The sequence below is a fragment of the Mixophyes fleayi genome, chromosome 1, assembly GCF_038048845.1.
Source record: "Mixophyes fleayi isolate aMixFle1 chromosome 1, aMixFle1.hap1, whole genome shotgun sequence".
In the NCBI taxonomy this organism is placed as follows: domain Eukaryota; kingdom Metazoa; phylum Chordata; class Amphibia; order Anura; family Limnodynastidae; genus Mixophyes; species Mixophyes fleayi.
The window spans coordinates 242708654-242732187 of NC_134402.1; the positions used below are offsets into that span (position 1 = coordinate 242708654).

The window sequence follows — 23534 nt, forward strand, 5'->3', positions numbered from 1 at the left end:
AATTCTTAGTAATTATATTTTGCAGGATGGGATTATTTAAATGATTTGGAGGTGTTCCCTGCTTTATGGATATACACAGAGCCTTTTCCTCCCTAAAAATTACTTGACTTTTCAGTGCACCCCAAACTGCACTTGGTGGAAAATTAATCCACTTGGCGAAAAAAAAATTGTGGTGTAAGTTTTTCCATAAGGCCTGCAAAGTGGCATAGAATATGGTGGCACTTTCTAAATAACATAACCATTACGCTGTAACGTCATTTTCAGTATACAAAGGTAATGGAAGGTATGAGCACTGAGACTTCAATGCACATATATATATATCACTTACCTGTAGGATTGCAGAATGTCAATAATACCCATAAAAAGCAGCAGCCGTTCTCCCTTATGATTTTTTGCTGGAATTCCACCCATCCTAGCAAAAAAAGTAATTTGGCAATTAATAATTGTGACTGTCATAACATTAAAGTACTGAACTGTATTCATTTTAGACTTAGTAAAATGTTTATAATAATATTGCATATTTATATGTGTTTTCGTCTTTTGAAGTTACTGGTTCTTTAATGCATTTTTTATATAATTTTATGTCTCTCTCCCTTTACTTGTCAATATAAGCAGTTCTTAATGCCAAAACTTGTAAACAGGACCAGTTTTATGTACTGTATCACTAGTGGTACCAGCAAAAAGCAGCAAGCAAAAATGTTCCTGCAAAAAACTCTTTGAAGAATTGAGTTTTCCTTGATAATGGTAAAAAATAATCTATGTCTACCTTTTTAATGCAAATATAATAACCTAGTACTATCTGAGAGCAATTTTTCTGGGTTTTTGTAATCTTTTTTTATTTGCTGAAGCAATACCAAAAATTGTATGTATGCATGTACGTATGTACGTATCTTAGAAAAGTACCACCCCTCAACATGATGGATATATTCAGTTAAGTATAATTCTTTCAGTTATTTATGTATATTGTTCAGCTCAGTCATACACAGTTCTTGATATACATTAAAGGCAAATACTGTCCTTACTTTATCTTTAAGAACAACTTCTGTTATTGTGAAATGCACATTCCCATATTCCTGTGTATGCTATTAACATACTGTATGCTAAATCAGAAAGCAACAGGATCAGTTTACAATTTGGCCACACACAGATCCAACTGGTTAGTGCTTGAGCTGAGCAGCCAGGGTGTCTGTTAGTGCAGATGGCAGATGATTGCATGCATAGGCCGATTGGTTATCTGCCAACTGCTCTAACAAATGCCCTTAAGATCTGGCTGCTTAGCCCAAAAATCAAATAAAAAAATCCTACCTATGTGTGTCCAAGTTCTAAACCTATGCTCTTGCTTAGTGATCAGACTGTAATGTTCTCTTAATTTATTGGGCATCACTCTGTCAAACATTGTTTAATATGCTTTAGCCCTCTTTGCCGGTCATCTATCACAGTAAAGGATTTCAATTCTCTTTAAAAGACATAACATTAAAATGTTCATGTTTATCAAACACTGTATTTTCTTTCAGGTTAAGTACTGTGGTAAATCATATGGTTTCAAAATTGAATTGAATAAAATGACTCACATGCTCTCCTTTATGACAGAGTCGACAGCCATCCCTGGTCCTTGTATAGACTCGAGTGCAGTAGAATACAGCACTTTCTGCACCGATGGACGCTTATTGTCTATGGAATACTGAGAAGGCTCTCCTTCTTTCTCTTTCAATGCATGGTCAAGCACGTGAACTCCGAGCAGTAGGCTATAGTCCATAATTTTGAAACTTTCTAGTACCTGTTAAACATGGGCAAAATATTACTCATCAGTAATAGCACAGCACAAGCAGCCTAAATTTAGTAGAATTGTTAAGCTGACATTGATGTAGGAGGGCATTAGAATTGTTCCATGTTGATTTTCTGCTTGCCAAAAAAGTAAAAAATGTAGCATGTCATTTTGCAGTTTATACTATATTCTGTGCCATTCACACAGCCATAATGTGTACAGTGTATGTCCCTAAACCCAGAGCTATTACCCATATTATTCTCATCTTTTATTTATATAGTGCCAAAATACTGTGTAGGGTTGCACACTAAAGTAATCATGTTTAATATGTAAAGATGTAGTTTTGGTGTGCAGTAAACCAACTATTTTTTAGCTTTAAAGCATTATTTCATGAAAACACGTTTTACAGTTCTTCACACTACAGTAAATAGCGCTACCTTGTCTGATAGATGCTTTTTCAAAAGATGATTTTTTGGTAAATAAGGGTATTTTTCAACTGTTGTATATCGCTGATATATTATTTCTTGACATGAGTGAGTAAAGTGAGCAGTGGCTTGGATTTGAAAAATGTTGTCTGATCAAACACAACAATCCAGTTTGCAAACTGGTTGGTTTGGCTTCAACTTTAACTCTAGAAAACAACTGAAAAACAAACAAACATGTAGATGGCTCTGAGGCATTACTGACTGACAGAGACTGAAAACAGTCTTCAAAAGAAAGAAGGCAGCAAACTCTATCTTGCAGGCTTTGGGTCAACTGGGGTACTTGATGTAATGTCATCAAGTGCCCAATCTCCTGCCAATGTTTATAGATCAGGCTGATTATAAGTGGCTGAGAAGGTGTTGATGCCCTCCCCCATAAACTTCCCAATCATGCAGGCATCATTCTATTTTATTTTGCAATATTTACCCCTTTTAACATCCAAGAACATACATCCATCTTCATTATCTGTCATACACTGACTGTACACCCTGTTTATATTCAAGTCAGTAAGGTAATCTCTTCTGAGCAGTGACTCTGACAACAGATAATGATATAACTGTCATAATGATGTAGGGTTCTGACATATGAACGTTTCTAAAATGTTTCCCTTAGCTGGTAGTGAACAGAACTAAATATATGAATCAGTGAACTATACATTAATGCAAACTATATTTTAGAAAATGCACAACATGCTGCTGATAATAAGTGACTTATGTTTATTGATGTTGTCGAGAATGACTTATGGGTATGCTTTACAAAACATCTAGACATACACAGATAAGCCCCCTCTGCATATTTACACCCATATGCTGAGCTGAGTGACATGCATTTCATGATGGGTCCAGCTCTGCATCTGTGGCATATGTGCCAGGTTTACGTCGGGCACAATACACTCACATATGCATACACACAACCAGGTCACAAGCACAAGAGTTAACATTTATTTTGATAGTGAAAAATTATTTTTAAAATATTCATGCTCAATGAAGACAGCTCTTATTGGCTTCAGAGGCGGAATCTCAATTAGCCAATCAGAAGCAGCTAGCTAGTGCAGGTGACTGTTATCATCATCAGATGAATTCACACCAGACCGCAGGCACCCGCTCGGTGATATGTGCGGGTCTGCATCTGTTTATAGGTATGCAAACATATCCTTACTCTACTCGGCCGATGTTAGACCGTCCTTTCTCTCCCCCATTCCGCATCTCCAGTTGGAAATGTAAATACGTGCATATGCATGTGGCTTTTTCTTGTGGGCATGCACAGTACAAATCTGCGGCTTTTACGCTAAGCAAAGATACATATGTCCAACCCTGCATCATGCCCAATGTGTGCAATGCATAACATTTGGTTTAACAAAATTTTAACATCACTGAATAAATGTTATGTATCATTCTCCTAGAAACTGTAACATATTATCTTGGACCAGTACAAACTGTTTTTTCTTATCTTTGTAGCATTTGGATCATGGATTTAAACAGTACCTGGAACTAATAAAAATAGCACTGCCATGGCAAAGCGATAAGCTTACTTGAAAAGCAAAATAAAATGTGAATATGTAACACTATGTAATTTAAATTACACAACTCCTGTGATCCTCATAATTATGTGTTCTGGCTTTTATTGTGTTTTTTTAAAAACTTTTACTCTAACTACTTATATATGAATTGGTGGCAATGATTAACTGTTTTTAGGGAGAAACAAAGTGGCCTTTTCATTTATTATTAAATGTTTATTTGAAAGGCAGTCAGAAGGGAAAACAGTGCATATGGCCATACAGGACCTCATTTAGAGTCGGACGCAAAGTCCATTTTAGGCACATCCAACAAAAAACCACTACCACACATGTGCAGAAAGCTCCAAATCCGCCTGCATCTTGGACGCAATTAACACTTGCGACAGCTTGCGACTCACTACGAGAGAATGGGAGGAACGCGGAATTGTGAAGGCGTAACCATGTAAATAAATCCTAGATGCAGTAAGGCGCAGACGCAATACACGTTAAAACAGGGCTAAAGCTGTGCGGCAGGAATTAGGTGGCACAAGCAGTTAGCTAGCTGCAGGAACTACTCGCAGCTCCGTAGGGTATTAAGAGTGGGACGCAACTGGGGTTGCTTGCCACTTGTAATACCCTACCCAGCTGCGGCACATTCCCACTCCTACACTTCTTAACCAGACTTTGCGTCCGACTCTAAATGAGGTCCACAAGGTAGACGAGTAGAAGAGGATAGAATGGAGGTCCCTTCTTATAACAGATTACATAGTGGGTTGAAGCATTTTGGTTGATTATTATAACATTGCCATTATAAAGTGGGAAAAATACAAATGTTGGAGAAGAATACTTTTATATTATTCTACCAAATGTTTACCCTGAATTATATATAACTAGTTTACTACGTTTTGTCAGATGCAGGTACGTAATATGGGGACTGCCTCATGAATGGAAAATGTATAATGTGTTGTTCAAAACGGGAAAAAAAACACTTCTCTGGTCCTAGCCTTACTGTAACTTGAATTAACCTGGACTTAATTCACTGATGTAAAAAACTAATTCAATGAGTCCAAATCAATGCAGTAAAAATGTATTCAAAAATTGAGAAATGCCAGAGCAAACAAATGTCTCCCTGATAGAACGAGACATGCGGGTATTGTACTTGTTTCAGATGAGGAACAGGGTCTGGTTGGGTGTGCCTTGGAAGATCTCCATCTGTGCACTACATATCTGTAGATCAGCCCTATAAACACAGGCGTGGCAGAGTCATTGCTTTTCCAACTGTTGCATGCACGGTGCAACAGGTGAGTATTATTCTGACCTCTGACAGTATTGAGCAAAACAACTCTGAACTACTGATTGTATCACTATCCGGAAAGTTGGCAAATGTGGTCAAAACTCAAATATTGGAAAGGAAAAGGTTACTGTACATTTGTGAAAGAAGTGAAAGAGAAAAAGTTGCGCTTCTTAAAATTAATGAAATGTGTACAAGAAAAGAAAGAAAGCTACTTTTTTTCATAAATTAGTATATAGCGCATGTTATTGTAAACATTACCATGGAATTACAGAGAATATCAGAAAAATACAAGGATTATGCAAGCAGATTGCTTTATGTATAAAAATAAAAATTCTGAATGTGTTCCTTACATGAATGTTTGTTATTCAAATTAGCAAGTATGCAAATACAAATATGGCCATATTTCAATATATTTTTCATACAGGAGCAACATGTGCCGTGGTAACAGTAGTGTTAGATTTAATGTAACAAGAAAAGCAAAAAAGAGCAAAACATGTAATTGTTTTTCCATACACTTTAGACTGAAAAATAGACACACTTTCACTTTGCTTTTGTTCATTCCACACTGCTAAGCCCCTTGGCCAGTTACATTAGTTATATTGCTACAAAGTGTTTCAGTGGTACTTGTTCACAAAGAAAGAGCCTTTAACGGTGGAAGGATACGAAGGCAGAAGAGTTTTACATGACGAAGTTTCAAATAACATGCTCCATCTTTATGGCATGTGCACGCTATAGAAATGATATATTTACTGAAATCAAAAATTTAATTTGCTCTCTTAACATGCTTATAGATTCATACTTTTGACTTGTTTTTGACCTAAAATAGTAAGAATAATAATGTTCAACAGAGGATCAAAATGCATCCTGCTGCTTTGCAAATAATGCACTGTACAGAATTACAAACTTATCATACTCTATGGGGTAAATGTATGAAAGTGCGATTCTGGCAAATTGACAATTTCTGGCGATATTGATGGATAGATTTAAAATGCCAACTTGATTAGTGGCAAAACTTGCCTTTAATTAATTTGCCATTTTAAATATGGCCAGTAATATAGCGGACATTAATTGTCACATTTTAAAAGCTTGAGGGTCTTTTTCCCCACATAGGTTAGATGTGATTGCTTATGACCTTTCACAGATATGGCTGACTAGACAGGCCATTTTTTTTCATAGGAAGATTTGAAGCATGAACACTAGAGCAAATTGTTTCTGAAAAGACCCATTTTAAGCTACATACATTGATCTAATCTTTTCACTTATGTATGAAAGAGAGCTATATCAGCAACTTTGTAAACCAATTTAATGATTTTATTTGTTTTGCCAAGTGATAAGGGGTCAATTAAAATAAATTTTAAAAAAATATATATTGTTTGGGTCAACTGTATGTTTGATTACATTTGTACCAAAGTCACACAACTTATGGGTCTCCATGTTTTTTTTATCACTGCTCTGTCTGCTTTAAAAAGTAACTCAATGATTATTATGTAGAACAGAATTATATAATGATAATTACATGCACCAAATAGAACAGTACACATAGTACTTTACAGCTGGTTAGCATTAATAACCATGGACTGCCGCTGGAATCAGGAACAGTTGACAGCTTTAAATGTGCACAGATCTATCAGTATGTTTCTAACATGCCATAAACTCTTTGGGCCTGAATCAATTGGCCGCATTATTTGGGAGAATAACGCGACCTGCGCACTATCACCATTATATAGTAATAGTGCACAGTATTATCATTAGTATGGTAATTTTAACGCTGATTTTTGCACACAGCACTGTGAACCGTGAGCAAAAATCTGTGTTAAAATTACCATAGTAAAGGTAATACTGTGTGGGCTATTTTATTCCAGGAATATCACGGACCAATTGAATTCCCCCTTTGAAAAGGTTTGAATGGTCACTATTTGTGTTATACAGACTATTTAATACATGATTTGTCTCTACAAGCAATAAAGTAAGAACTCAAATCCTCTCACCTGACACAGACTAACTTCAGGAACCTATTTGACTGAGGGCAAGTTGGTTAGCTTGGTGAGAGAAAATGTGACTGCGTTGAAAGGAAATTAAATGTCTCTCTATGTCTATGTGAACCACACACTGTCCAATTTGATTTGTACTGATTAAGTACAATTCAGTATGTTTTTTTATTTGCTTTAATTTACCACATCAACATAGTCATTCGATTTAAATTACCACATCAACACAGTCATATGCCAATAATCACACATTAAGAGCTTTGAAGAAAACATTTACTTGGTTTATTGTAGTTAAAGGGAATGTTCACATATAAATGTATTCATTAAGTATAAAGCAACATTTAAATACACATAATCTTTTGAACCAAACAATACTCATTTTTATGTTTTGCACACAGTATAATGTATTTTGGTACCGGATTACCTTGTTTTCTATATTTATTTATGGAGATGGTACAAGGTGGGCAGTGTCACACTACACAAATGGCAACATTTATGACTGCATGAATCTGATGCAATTTAAAAAACTGCATTTACCAGAATGCTATTTGCTTCACAACAAATGTATAGGACCAAATATAACTGTACATCAAAAACTAACAAGAGAATGTACTGCAATCACGAAAGACCTTAGCATCCAAAAAAAACCAATCCATTTCATTCATCCTAAATAACATGTTTGCTACTTGATATAACCCACTGTTCTAATATATCACATGGAAAGCAATAGATAGCAGAAACAGTATGCCAAACAATTTGTGCTTTAAAGACAGTAAAAGGTTACTTACAATGGAGCGACAAAGTACATTTGCAGATATTGTTTAACAACACTGGGTTTGCTTTTACACCAAGCCTAAGGTAATTCCCCAATGTGCAATAAAATTGCCTAGGTGGATTTGTGTCTGTTGCACTTGCACCGTGCTTACCCTGCACATGAAGTATACACTTTTTTATAGAGTGAGTATATTTTAAGGGGCGGATGCCCCGTACTCCTAATACTCACGGTTGTTGTATAAAGTGCATCACAAGGTGGTTTAATTTTATCATGACTCTACCACTTCACTTCAATTGCTTTGGTTTTTAAGGTGATAATATAAAGACCAAAAATTGTAATAGTGTTAACATTACCACACATGAGTTCTCTATTTTTCTTTTATGTATAATTACCGTTTGGAAACATATGAGAATACGTTGATGAAGGAACACGTGAGAAAAACCACTTGGAATTTATTAGTGACTTTTTCATGATATATGAACGTTCTATTGGACATTTTTTGGACTAATTTCCTATGCTATCTCGGTGTGTGCCTTCTGTATGTATTTTGTGTATTGGGTCCCATAGTGGGCTACCTTGGGCTGGATCACTGGGCCACTGCATTTTTTTCCCTTTAAAATAGTCTGATGCATTGTCAGAATGTCAGACAACTAGCCACAGTAGTCAATACACAGCAGGATCAGGATTGCTGGACGCAGGCCAGAGAGATACTTAATCATCTGGCAATGAATCCTTGCACTGACTAGATCTTATAAGCATTCCCTCCACCGCTTGCACAGCATCAATGTCCATCAAGACATCATCAGATTAACCCTTTTCTGTGTTTCTTTAACTCTACATCAGCTGCAAAAAGTCTGTGAACACACCAAAGTCGAAACAGACTGTGACACTAACAAGGCAAAGGTGACATCAGGTTCAACGCGATGAGTTTAGGCTAACTACGTAATCTTTACTTGTAGCTAACAATTAATAGAATTTCAATAGATGTTTCCTAAAAATGAATCTTAAAGAGGACCTGTGAAAAGATATAGGTTTGACAATAATGCAGTCACCGTTTTCTTGCGGTCACTTTCATGCCAGTTATTTCCTCCCTGTCCATGTGGACAATGTAAGTGTCGCTGCATAAGGTTCACTAGATGAGGGAGCGGTATTTACCCAGCATTCCAATGGAACAGAGTGCTGCTCTTGTGAATTAACCCTTTTCCATGTCTATGTTGCCGGCTCACAAGCATAAATAATTTACAAAATATATCTTAACTTGGTAACAGATCCTCTGTAAAATATACTTTTGTTTCATGACAAAGGCCAGAACACTGTGTATAAAACCTAGAATAACGTATACATTAAAAGAAATATTAAAGTTTTTGTTTTCTGTATTTAAGTGTGTGATAATTATCTGTACTAAATACTCTACAAATATCCAATACCTTTTAATAAAACTAACATGTAGAGTAGTGAATATGGCGACATTTGTATGTCAACAAAGCCCTGACTGAGAGACTGGATGTTATCTCCACAGTGTACGCAGCTGGACATGAGATCACCATTAGGACATATCCACATGAGACAGCATCAGTTACCATGTCTGTGCTGCGGGCAAACAATGGGAAGCATTTTTATTATGGACAATAAAGCTTGGCACATGTCATTCTTGGCTCAAAGGACTATTATATTTTAATGTATGTATCTACTGGTCTGACAAACAGAAACACAAATAATCACCTTTGTTTCCGTCATATTTTTTACAAAGGCTTTAACTAGTAAATATAAATTATTCCTATGATTAGATCTATTACATTTCATTGGGGCATGATAGCACCTCTTGTTTACATTATTCACAACATCTGTTCACATATTCCTTATTCTATTATGACTCTACTATTTTAAAACAGATTTATTGACAATTCTCATCTGATAAGAAACCAAAACGTCCAACATGACCCCTTCCACTTGCTCCAAAATACTCTGCTAGGGAACTTTCCACTTAATTTACTACTGTAGTTATCTGGACTGAATTAATTAATGGGAAGAGTGTTGTTTCCTTAACATTAGTTAAGTCAGCACAGATAGCTGCATTAGTAAACATATGGAAAGGACACTCCTCCCTTCAGAAGATAGACTCTTTACATGTAGATACAGAAGGATTCGCTATGCTAGAGAATATATTTTAGAAAAGTTGGTAGGATATTTAATGTTGCAAAATTCATGGTTCTATCAATCCTAATTTAGGGGGGAAAGGAGCTATGTGGGAGGTTGATATATTTCTCTACAAACCAAGTTTATGTGTGTTTTAAATATTTATCATTGTTTATCATATATTCATTGTTATTGTAGGAATGATATGTCAACTGTTACCTTTTTTGCAGTTTTAGGCAATTCCTGGATAAAATCGCATTTGTGACAGGAATCCTACAAATATACTGAACTGCTTAACTGCTGCAACATTTTAGATGAATGAAAGTGGAAAGGAGCCAATGATTTGTGTTAGACATAGCCACACACACTAGACATGTCATGAATACAGTATAACCCTAAGATAATTCCAAGTATTAAAAGTTGACAAACTAATGTAATAAACAAACCTAATGGTTAATATTGTCTTGTATTCCTCAAAACATGAACTCATTAAAGCACTATATAAAAAAAACAACAACAGTGCTATCTATGTCAAACAATAGTTTTCCCAATAATTAATATGTCTCAATTGATGTGGAGCAATGACATTTTCTTAGGATTTTCTATTTAATTTCCGTTATTATGATTTTTCATTCACTATTTACATAGCTATAAGAAAGTAATATAGTGACATGCACACTAGGGATATTGTTAATCTTAATCATTCCCTCCTAGATTTCATCTTCTTTGAATATTTACCTCACCTTAACTAATCTATTAAAAACATAAAATGAATATTATATATCTCTATGCATGTGTGTGTGAAGAATTGTTGGTACTAATGATTTTAATGTGGTGATATTTAGATTAGTAGTTGAGGAAATATTCAATGACTTTTTTCCTTAAACTTGTCTACTAGGCAGACAACCAATGTATTACTAGTGGCTGTAACAGTAAGTGAGTGAAGTGCAGTAGCTGTTTATTCCATGCTGTCATACCCAGAGCCATAACACTCCTGTTAACTATGTGTAGAGTTAGAAGCAAACTATTTCTTAATGCAAGGAAACAAGCAATGTTTTCTAACACAGACAGAAAGGAAAACATCAATGTCCTTAGAACACAATATTTCTTTTATGGTGCAGATACGAAAAGCTGCCTAGGAAAATTATCCGTATATGTACTCTAATGAAAAAAAAGATTTTCTAATAATTTCAACAGTGAGACAAAGTTATATTCTAATTTAACTGAGACCTATTCATGACTATTGCGCCTTTTGTCTTTCTATAGAACGGACCAGATTTAAGACCGCTAGCACCGATCACTCTTTAAATATATGTACATATTTTATGGAACAATTCCCACTGGCTAAAAAAAGAGTAATAAAGAATATGTAACAACTAATTTAACAGCTCTCAAAAGGAATGCAGCTCAAAGTGTTCAAACCTGCCACTACACTAAACTAAATCAATTCTACATATCCAATGAAAAAAACTAATTAGCGAATTCCCCATTCAAACAACATTCTGAGTATATCAAATAAAACAAATTATATAAAAATAAGTCTATAAAACACCTTTGAATAGTGTAACAATATAATGCTCTTGCAAATGAATGTGCAAATTGTCATTTGCAAAATCATTATACTGTTACACAATTCAAAGGTGTTTTGTCTATGTTTTTACATAATTTGTTTTATTTGATATACACAAAATATTGTTTAAACGGGGAAAGCGCTAATTAGGTGTTGTTTTTATATATAAAAAAAGAGTAATGCCATTGCCAAATCATGCAAGCATCCAACAGTTTTCAACAAACGTATAAAACACTTTGGTCTCTATGTACATATTAATGTGTAAATTGAACATAGTGCTTTAGTGCTTTGTTTTTTTGCGCAGAGAGCTGTCATATGTAATACTGCAATAACAGAGGATTTCAGCGCAGGGAAAGTAGCAGAGCAACAGGCTGCACGGTAATGATATTATGATTAACATGCTTGTTCCACCCCACTGGCCATGCCCTGACAGAAAGCCATGTAAAGCAGCCACTTAGAAGCAAATATTTGCCTTTTTATTTTATAGCCTGAATATGTCATTGTTTTCAATGCTGTATATGGAGAGATTTAGCAAAACCAATAAATATTATTAAACTTAGTATTTGCTTTATATTATATTTCTACATTTCTAAAATTCAATAATAATTGAACTTTATATGCCAAACGTTTATGTTGTCATCCTTCATAAAGGTATACGATCAATTACAAGTAACTGTTTTAACTTATTTAAGATACTTTTATTATGTGGTGCAGTAGCCACAAAGTGGTGCAGCTTTATTTATATATACACGTATGAATGTGCTCTTACGTCAACTGTTACATCCTACCACAATTTTCCACATGCTCCCTAGTGACAAAGATAAGAGTAGCCAGCATACTAAAGACAAGAATTCTTGCAGCAATTTGTAGGAAGTGAATGTTTCACTATACAGCGTCTGTCTACTGGCCGAGTCCTTTGTGCGGCCACTCTGTTTTGGCCATTTGCTCAGTTTTGTGGGAGGGATTTAGTCCTGGTGATAGTCTTTAGGATTTAAGGATTGGGGACCTCCTTGTGTTGCATTTACTGCATAATAGTAATGGAGCTTGTAAGGTATTGTCTTTTAGAGTACACTTGTGCTTTACGCATTTTTTCATTCTCCAGTTTAATTAGACTTGATTTCTAATTGAGTACAGTGTCCTGACATGTTACACAGCCGACCACCCATGTTATCTCGTTTAACATCTATACATTTAATACCGGTATCACCACAAATTCAGTTTTACTTATCTATCTTCAGGTCTGCACACTTCACAGAGAGCTGAGAGGTTACAACTCATTCACAGATTCAAATATTGTTTTTACTTTAATGTTATGATATGAAAGTTTTAGCCAGGAACTGGATCTTGCCAAAAGTTTATGAATTACAACTGTAAATTCTTTCTTCAAAACAGTAGTTGGTTACACTATGACAGACTGTAAAAAAACAATAAACAATATAAGCTAGTATTCTACTTACACGACAATCTCTCTGTAGTGTTTTCATCAATGCACTGTAGGTCTCAGGATCAAAATACAATCCTTCATGCATGTCTTGCAGAAAATCCAGGTCCTTGTATGTGGGGCAGGTTTTCTCCCGTTCTTTTCGAGACGCTCTCCTTTTATATGTTGATCCTTTAAGGTCATACTTGAAGTGCATCTTCATTGAACGCGGTAAAACATTGTTCATTACCACAAGTCGAATGTTTATGCCCCCAGACTGAAGACAGTATAGTCCATAAAATTTGGGCAGTAGTGTCCTGGGATTCTGATTTAAATTCTAAATATAAAACAAAACAAAATAAAGACACTTTTTCTAGTAGAGAAAGCAAATAAAATTAGACTTTTACATATTACATATACTAATATAAAACAGTGTTCTCCCCAGAAAACTGTGCCAGCAGGTGGCATTAAGAAGTAGCCGGGTGGGGACAGTTGTAATACTTTGCAATAGTATTGAAAAATGTTGGAGGTTATTGCCCACACCTGCCAGGACTGGTCAGACTGGTGGTCAGTGGTCTAAAACACACTGCAGTGCTTACATAGTGCCTGTTCTAATAGGAGAAACAATGATTTATTCCATTATAATAGGACTCCGTTGGTCACCAAGAGCTGGGTGGCAATTGGTAATAGCCGGATGGAGCACCCGGGAGATAGGTGCTGGGCAGAACACTGTAAAACCTCTTGACTATAGTCCTCTACATTTTCTACCATTTTAAAGGCTGTACTATATAGCTTCAGTTGTGAGACACAAAAATAAGGTCATCAAAACTGACACCAAGTGTTTAAGCTAAACCTCTAAAGGGGTCGCATGAGATATCTGTAAATTTTGTGCCTCAGCTGTATGTCCATCTGTAAATAACGCTCTGTTGCTGACGTTAGTAGCTGTAATAATGTTGCTTGGCTAAGGTTTATGACTAGCAACAATGTGCCATCACTGCTTTTCATGGCTGTTGATAATGTGCCATCACTGATGGTCATGGCTGTAAGTAAGGTACTATAGCTGATGTTCACCACTCGTAATAAAGTCCCAACACTACTGTAAATACAGTGTATTCATTGCTGTTCATGAATATAAATAATAAATTAGAAAACACCGGATAATGTATGGACATACTAAATAATTTGTTAATGTCGTAAATCACGAAAAGCACTTTTATAGCTGTCCTGTGTAATCACCCAACTTTGGTTCCTAGTAGAAGTTCTGAGGTCTGCATTTGGAATATTATTATTAAATGACTAGACCTCAAAATGTAAAAAGTGACAATTTTGTGAGTCTCTTCTGAGTGTATTGTCTTTTTATGGGCACTTCGAAACTATAAACAACTAGTTTTTCCAGTTATTTCAGCCAGCCATATGTAACAACATAGTTAGTTTGTGCTCCTTATTTTCACATGGGTTTCCTCCAGATACTCCGGTTTCCTCCCAGGGCCAAAAACATACTGGCTTATTTGGCTCTTATCTATACTGGCTATCTTGTGTGTGTATGCATGTAGTAAGGGAATTAGATGGTAAGCTCCACAGGGACTGGTACTGATGTGAATGTGCACCGCTGTATAATATGTTGGTGCTGTACAAATAAAATATATTAATAATAACAGTATTTACAAACTTAAATTCAGGGCCCTATTTCCAGTTTGTGCTCTCTGCCATGGTGAATAAGCATGCCTTAAGCTTGTAATATGGTATCACAAATGCCTATGCCCACTGTCCAAAACCCTCACCTTCGTAGTAATAGATAAGGTGTCTGCATAAACAAAATAAGAAACAAATAAAGACAATTAAAAAAGCCCTGCTTGTCTGCCTCTCTGAGCTTATATAATAGTAAAACAGCAAAGTGCATATACATATATTCTGTACAAGTTTAAATGCCCTTGAAATTAACTAGATTTATCTTGATTGCAGAAAAAACTTCAAAAATATGGTAGATAAGTTTATGCATATCAGGCAATAGGTTTCAAGGGCAAAAGGTCACAGTTCTAAGATGGAGGTGGGCCTGGGCTAAAAATGCAAGCTCCATAATCGATATCCACTACTGTACATATACAGGCAAGATTATCTATGTATAAAAGTCCAGCTGCCAAAAATGGAGTCAGAGCCACATACAACAAATGTCTATATTTAAGCACTATTCCATTTCGGAAGAAGGATCCACAGCTAGTTTATACATTTCTTTTCTTTTGATGCAATACCCACCGGGTGTAATGCTGTGCCAAGCTTTCTCACTAAGATTGTCATGTGAGGAGTGAGGTACTTTTGTAACAAAACAAGCAGTGCTTGCAGCTAGATACACTTGCTTTGCAGATATGCACATTGTGGATTGGTTGATTAATACAGAGGGGCACGGCAGTGATCTCACAGCAATTCAGTCTCAGCTTGTTGACATATATTAGATCCCATAAGAACAGTGTTCTAAAGATGTGGGAAGAGCTATAGCTATCTGTAATCAGGGGAGGGCTGGCAAACTGTAGCCTGGGGGGTGAAACTAGGCTTAGCAGCTTACTAGGAACATTTTAAAGGAAAATAAATGCATGTAACCCAGTGATCCAGCCCAAGCTAGCCCACTATGAGACTGGCACATGCGACAGATGCCCCCAGCCCAGCCCCCTGTCTGTAATGGCGTATGGAAGTAATACTTTACATATACTTTTTAACAGAGCTGCAGTGGAAATATAGTATAACACTGAATAATGTATTTTACCTTCATGGCTCATATCTGAAAATTTCACATTTGGGATTTATTGGCTCTTTATGCTGCTACAGGTGTTCTATTTAGTAAAGAAATGTGATTTTAACCACACCAAAGTATATTAAAAAAACAATGTTTTTAGTGCAGTTTGAGATCTTGGCCGATAGCTTAAAAAGTGTGAATTGTAGCTACAGATCCCTACTTCACAACTCCATGAATGGAGACAGTTGGTGAGCCCTGTTGTACTTGGGAATCTACTAAATAAAAAAGACAGACAAATAATTTTATGTGGAAACCTAACAGTATATATAAAATATTCTGCCCCATTTTTCCTTCACACTGTACAGTACCCAGCTCCCTCTGTATGTCACCAGCATCAGGCTACTCACCATGTAATAGCCAGGAAGCAGCTTCTGAAGAAACTCTGCCTCTTTGTGCTGAACGGTTTTGATAATAAATTCATCATCACTGGTCACAAAGAAGATGGAGCCACTTGCTCCTGGGTTGGACAGTTCTATCAAGGGTTCGCCGCAGAGTGAATACTAAAACAAAAGGGAGGAATAGAAACATTGGCATGATCCATATGGCAAATGAAAACTAATTCCACACTGGCATGTCCTGATTGCTGTATATATTTATTTTATATCTTCTGTGTTTGTGTTTCTTTGATGACAACGATTATTTATAGGTGGGTAGTTAGTACTTGTGGATTACTTGTAATTTAACTATGTTTAAAATATGTAAAGTTGAAAAAATAAATTTGCAGTAGAGTAGGGAAGGTGATTTTATGGCGGTCACGTGTTACACTAAAGAGAGCTGTAGTTATTAAGTGACTACAATTAAACATGCTTCCTATAGATTACTTGTGACTTAGATAGTAACAGTATTGTTTCCAGTGGAGAAGGATCAGATATCTAGCTAGCTGGCTAGCTAGATAAATAGATAGATATGATTAACCCAGGCTTTATCTATGGGAAGTGTTTCCAGGTCAAGGTTAGACGATGCACACACAAGAAATTCCTATTAATAAACTGCATAAACATAGCAATTAACTCATAAGCACTCTCAATTAGAATGTAATCAGCAATATCCTCAGGGGTATTTAAAACTAATTGTATAATTCTGTGAAATAATTATTAAAATCAATGGTTACAAAAATATATTTTATATTAAAACCACAGGTTTATCAAATATTTAATTAACTCTGTACCCATTTTGCTAAACTAGCAGGCCAAAGGTTGTATATAACTTATACACCTCTAACTATCCCAATAATATGACTATTGTGGTACAATTCTCCACCTCTGAATTCATTTTTGCAGGCTTTGATATAAAAGTTTACTATATACAACAAAATTGCCATTACACAGCAGTATGCTTAAAATAAAATGTGTTTGTTACAATTACCAAATTGTACGAGATTACTATTATTAACAATCACAAAGTAACACTTGTTTATGAAAGTACGGACACAAAATATATTTTTGAAAAGTGTAGTGAGACTTGTGAAATATACACCTATGTAAAATTATTAGCAAAATACAGTGTATAAAAACAATTGACAAATTAGTGTATTTAAAAGCAACAATATTATTGGGCACTGAGACAAATAGGGACAACAATGGCATGGAGGGAACACGTAGTTAAACATCTGAATTGAGAAAATGTTTTGTGCTCACAGCTTGCACCTCAGTCTCAACCTGCATCCTACCAAAACAGGTAGGGTTATTACTGAGATGAAGGGGTATATTTATTAAACTACGGGTTTGAAAAAGTGGAGATGTTGCCTATAGCAACCGATCAGATTCTAGTTATCATTTATTTAGTACATTCTACAAAATTACAGCTAGAATCTGATTGGATGCTATAGGCAACATCTCCACTTTTTCAAACTTGCAGTTTAATAAATATACCTCTAAGGGTTATGTGCGGCCTTTTCAAAGGCTATAGGGCCGCTACCAGATTGCCCATCACTGCACTAAACGATCAGATTGAAGAAAAACTTTATCACACTCACAATGATTTATTTGTTTTGTGCTCAGATCACATGACCACAAACAACCAATCATCCCAAACATAAATACGCTAATTTTCCACTGTTATCGAGATTTACTAATTTCAGATAATTTGTGAACCACAAAATGATTAGCTTTGTTTTTGGCTCAAAAATTTGTAGTGGAGTACCAAATCTATTAGCGTGTGGTCAGTTTAAGTTATCAGCCTAGACATCTTATTTTGCATTTTAGTTGTGGATTGTAATGCTCCAGAGTGAACAGGAATGTTATGACATGATCCAAACCCTATTTCAAACAATCAGTATATGAAAGTAAACATTTTACAAATCTAGAACAAAGACAGAAAAGTGGTCATTGTCCTTACCAAGTAATCATCTGGCTTGATGCCGAAAAGCTCTCTGAAGTAGCGGAATGCTAACGGTGCATAGGTCTTAAATCTGAAGTCTGGGTAATGATGTGCTGGAGTTAAATTACTCCCTTCACTAAAATGTAGGAGGAGAAATTATAGGTGTATAATTTTTTTTTATTTATCATAGCTATATATTTTGCAACAAGCATAGAACAATAACTAAAACAAAAAAACATGACCAAAATCCAAATACTATACAGACAATAGACACTATACATTAAATGAAAAATATATGAAGATCTGACAGACAAGTCATGGGCGCTGCTCAGAATTCCTGAATTGTGGCAGCAATGTGCCATCTCACCATCTTGCAGGTGGTATATTTTTTTTTCTTTATTAAATGCATGTGTGCCAATCACTTGTTTAGTATCTATCTATATAATAATGTTTAGGCACATGGCTGACATCAGTCTATCAGAAGAGTTGTGGCTCCCATCCTGTAGTGGAAAGACATTATGAGATCATTACATGAGCATACCTTGTACAATATGCTGCAGACAGCTTTTCCAAAATACATAAGGATCACAAGCTCAAGAATAGCTAATATCCCTGGTGCAGAATGACCACTGTTTTGGTAGTCGTGGGGAGACAATAAAATTGTTAAATGTTATATTTGTCACTTTAACTGTAATAACTTAACCACTTTTATCACTTAATGATATAGAGTGGATTTCTGTCTTTCAGTGTGTTAAACCAGATCTGTTCACTGCTTTTTTGTCATTTGAGAATATATCACATGTGAAAGCTTGATTGTTGCTGCTTATGTCGTTGTTTATAATAATAAAGCACTGGAAATGAATGTCAGCCCTTACCTAATATTTATTTCTACTACATGAGTCACTTTGCTCCTGGCATGCCTAAATACTATTTTCCATTTGGCAGTACTTGGTACTAAAGTATGTTTTGCCAACTTAACTGCCTCTGGTGACTTTGTGTCACTAAGAAGCAAATCTTGCATAGAATACAGTTGAGCTCAGTTGTGACATTTTATAATTCTGGTCATATTTGGTTGTATTTTTATGGAAGCAGAAGGCCAATATACCTAAATGTCACAAGAAACCTCTCACGGAATGTACAGGGAGGCCTTGGCTATAACCGTCAGTAAGTATTAAAAATATATGTTAAAAGTCCATAAGGGAACTTAATAGTTTAATAGAAAAATATTTAGGCTGTAAAGAGTAAAATTATGGAGACACACACTAAAAATATAGATATAATTGAGTCAAATAAATTATATACATTTGACTTATAAAATACAGGATTATTGTTTCCTGCTAAGCTATATACCTTCAAACTGCCTCTGTTTTGACCCAAATCCCATCATTATTGAATGATTTATAGGTCAGTATCGATAAACCATAATACCCAACCCCTATTGGCCTGATTTGCTCCTAAATTTATTTAAAAAAAACCCTCTCGTTTTACCTTAGTGCCCGTTGTTGTTAGTAGCTGTGCATTTTAAATATGTATTTTATGATAAAAGAAAAACCTACAATGGTGCATTTGTGTTTGTAAAAACAAGCAAATATAGAGTTTTTATAACAAATCTCAGGTGTCCCCTCCCTGACCACTAGATACTCCATAGTCTTTATTGTAAAACAACGTTATTGTCTGGTATTAAATTGTAGCATATAGTTGTCACAGCGGGTGTAATAACCTTGCCTGTAATGACAAAGTCACTTAATAATTCTACAATCAATTAATCAATTTATCATAAATGTCAATGGTTATTTACAGAGCAACAACGATCACTGCAGCAATTAGATGCAGGGGCCTCTAAAATATTTAGCCATATTAATTAGGTTACCTCTAAGGTGTTATTTTCCAAAGTAGACAACCCTAATTTTCTAACCTTATTATTATTATTATTATTATCCTTTAACTCTTCCATTCACTTTATTAACGAGGTTGCCCACCTCTATCCTTCTTACAGTGAGGTCTTCAAAACTGTACACAATAGTTAAGACGTAACAAGTGACTTCATATAATGGTGACAAAGTGCTATTATTGCATTGATGTATCCCAGAATTTTCTTTGCCTTTGCAGTCACTGTTATTTCTCAGCTTTCTGTCAACTAGTATTGCTAAGGCTCATTCCAACTCAGATTTTTTAATTTATTAGAATCTTCTTTTAAACTCTGCAAAGGTCTGTGTCTCCTGACAGGCATGTCTGCGGCTGTGTCCACCTCTGATATTCATGTAATTATGTGAAGCTTACGTTACACAGCTGATGCTTGTCCGCTTCTTCCCTCCCCTTCCTGAGACAGAATCTTCATATGGACGTACGTGTACGCAGCTGTGGTGTGCATGCATAGTATGGAACTGCGTATTATATGCAGAAGAAAACAACAGTGGCTCCAACTCTGGCTGGGACTTCTACTGCTTGTGAAACGTACTTGTGTTTTAAAATAGATCAAAACCAGCTTTCTTTGCCAGAGCCTCTAGTTTTATTGTCCCAATATATACCTGGATAGTAAAAATCACTCATGAGGAAAACCACACTTTTCTTTACTGTCTTTTCAATTTGTAATATTAATTGAATTTCTGTACAATCATTAATTATAAGTGACTTATAACAAGTCTAAAACAGTATTTTTTTCTAGTGTCTTTTACTCCATGTATAGCTTACCCATAAAGATTTTACATTGGTATCATTTTCACATATATCCTTTCACTGGGTAGATTTTAAACACTGTTTTATAGATACACAAACCTCACTTCCCGTTCCAAAACTTACTATTTTCTTCCCAAAAGAATTGTCCAGTTATCACTTTCATTCTGCCTATCTCAGTTAGACCTACTATATCATAATTCTCTTCCATTATTATTAATTCTAGTTCTCCTATTTTGCTTGGAAGATTCCTAGGGCTATATTTACTAAACTGCAGGTTTAAAAAAAAGTGGAGAAGTTGCCTATAGCAACCAATCAGATTCTAGCTGTCATTTTGTAAAATGTATTAAATAAATGATAACTAGAATTTGATTGATTTCTATAGGCAATATCTCCACTTTTTCAAACCTGTAGTTTAGTAAATATACCCCCTAGCATTTGTTACCTTACATCTATTAGTTTTCTTTGTTTTCATACTTGTTATGACATTGCTGTCTATGCCAAACATTGTAGATATTAGTTATACTAATTTGATTGCTAATGCTTTTGTATCAACATGTATGGCCACACAACTAATTTGATTTTAATGATGGCAACTTTCAGCAAAGGAATGGGACAATTAGCACTCAACATACAAATATGCATACACTCTCACAGACACAGACACACAACACACAGTTATTAACATAATTTAGCAATTAAGAACTTTTTTTTCTCTCTGTTAATAAGAGAGCATTTATGTAGATCACCAGGCAGCAAGCATATATTTTCTTTCCTGGCATTATAAAAGAGGGCATGTGAGCTTATACAAAAGACAGTGGAACATGTTTTCTACGTTCCACAGTAAAGTTTATTTAAGTCTACTTCACGGACAACATAGTGGTTAGTGATGTATCTTAATTCTACCATGTTTAGTACAGGATAAGAGTAATTTTTATTAATATTTAGACTACAGTTGTAAGTATTTAGTCTTCCACTGTATCAGATAAAATTTTGTGCATAGTGAGAAAGTGTGTTTAAAAACAGATCTGTTCTCATTATAACACTGAATTACAGTTCACAGAAACTTTTACATTTTCCTTGGACAAGATTATCTCTTTTCCTACATTACATGCAATGACTGCATCACTGCCACCACAGGTTATGGCTGCTATGGATTAAACAAAAATAATACAGCTTTGGAGCAACCCAGTCTGCAATTAATCTGAGCTATGGTAACGCTTAGTACATGTTGTAAGAGATAAACAGTGCACTATATCAGTAAACTATAAAATGAAACAGTGTGTCTGCATGCTTGTGTATATACTGTGCATATATATATATATATATATATATATATATATATATATATATATATGTGTGTGTGTGTGTGTTTGTTTTTACATTGTTTTCTACAGGTAATTGAGTATATCTAATGAAAGCATTACATCCTTACCTTGGTAAAAAGACGCTCTCAACTACATAAAAGTCTTGCATAAGCACATCTCTGTCAGGCTTGGAGGTAAGGTTACCTACTGTGTAACCAATTCCCAGTTGAATGGTGCCTTTAATCGCTGATGATGCTGTCTGTAAGAAGAAGATACATATATAAGTCAATTTCTGAACAAGTAGCGAACTACTGATAAACGCCATAATCTGTTTGTACAGATAATTATTTATAGAGTTCTCTACCTCTGGACAACTTTTCTCCATAAACAATGTTTCCTCACATATACCAATCAGGAGGGGTCCCTTCCCTAGTACTCCGATCATTACCTTAAATAAGACAGCAGGTGTTCCATTATCTCAAGAACAGAAGTAATCTTATTAGATATCCAAATCTTAAACCACTGGATTGGAGCCATGACTGTCCAATTACAAAAGGCAGATTACTTCTGTGCTCCAGATAAGGAGTTTTTTCAGGGGATCTAAGCTTATTTAGGGTTATGTAAGGGTACACTGATAACTGAGATGGATTCTACAGACGTGATGATGATGATAATGTAACCGAGTGTAGAAGGAAATGAAATGTTATATCCAAAATAATTACATCTGCACAGATTTACCGGGCAGAAGAAGAAAGGAAAGGTTCATCTATATCTATATCACCATTAGTAATTATCTTTAGTCTTCAACCAATGTAAACAACAGAAATTGAGCGACTAGTTTCGGCACAAAACGTTTGATGAATGAATGTACAGTTTAAGTTGTCTGATTTCAAACTTTTCTCCATACAGTGTAAAATAGCTGCACCCGAAGATGTTACCACATTGAACTTGAGGGCCAAAATACAAAGGTAGTCTACTTGCAATAATTATATGCAATGAAAATTCAATAGAAATTTGTTACAGTGACATTATGATGGCCTCCCACACATACTCATAAGGGTCGTCATTGTCCAGCAAGATTTGCCATACAGACAAAACAAATCGTAAGAAACTCTGATCATACAATTTAATTGTTTATGATGGGGCCATAACATGACCGACCAAAACGTCATCATGTTGCAGAAGGCATTCTTCTTATAGATCATCGTCATCATCATCACCATTTATTTATATAGCACCACTGATTTCGCAGCGCTGTACAGAGAACTCATTCACATCATTCCCTGCCCCATTGGAGCTTACAGTCTAAATTCCCTAACATACACACACACAGACAGACAGACAGAGAGACTAGGGTCAATTTTGATAGCAGCCAATTAACCTATTAGTATGTTTTTGGAGTGTGGGAGGAAACCAGAGCACCCGGAGGAAACCCACGAAAGCACGGGGAGAACATACAAACTCCACACAGATAAGACCATGGTCGGGAATTGAACTCATGAGCCCAGCGATGTGAGGCAG

General features: G+C 35.4%; 1 protein-coding gene across 2 annotated transcripts in view; it reads right to left on the bottom strand.

Annotated features, from left to right (window-relative positions):
- PIP5K1B (phosphatidylinositol-4-phosphate 5-kinase type 1 beta) overlaps nucleotides 1–23534 on the bottom strand; it is a 252655-nt gene that overhangs the window by 143678 nt on the left and 85443 nt on the right. For both annotated transcript variants that reach the window (XM_075208689.1, XM_075208679.1), the window contains 6 exons: nucleotides 22142–22272; nucleotides 18052–18169; nucleotides 16062–16214; nucleotides 12964–13263; nucleotides 1572–1777; nucleotides 329–412 (listed from right to left, as the gene is read on the bottom strand). In XM_075208689.1, coding sequence (XP_075064790.1) covers nucleotides 329–412; nucleotides 1572–1777; nucleotides 12964–13263; nucleotides 16062–16214; nucleotides 18052–18169; nucleotides 22142–22272 — 992 coding nt within the window. The remainder of the gene's footprint in view (nucleotides 1–328; nucleotides 413–1571; nucleotides 1778–12963; nucleotides 13264–16061; nucleotides 16215–18051; nucleotides 18170–22141; nucleotides 22273–23534) is intronic.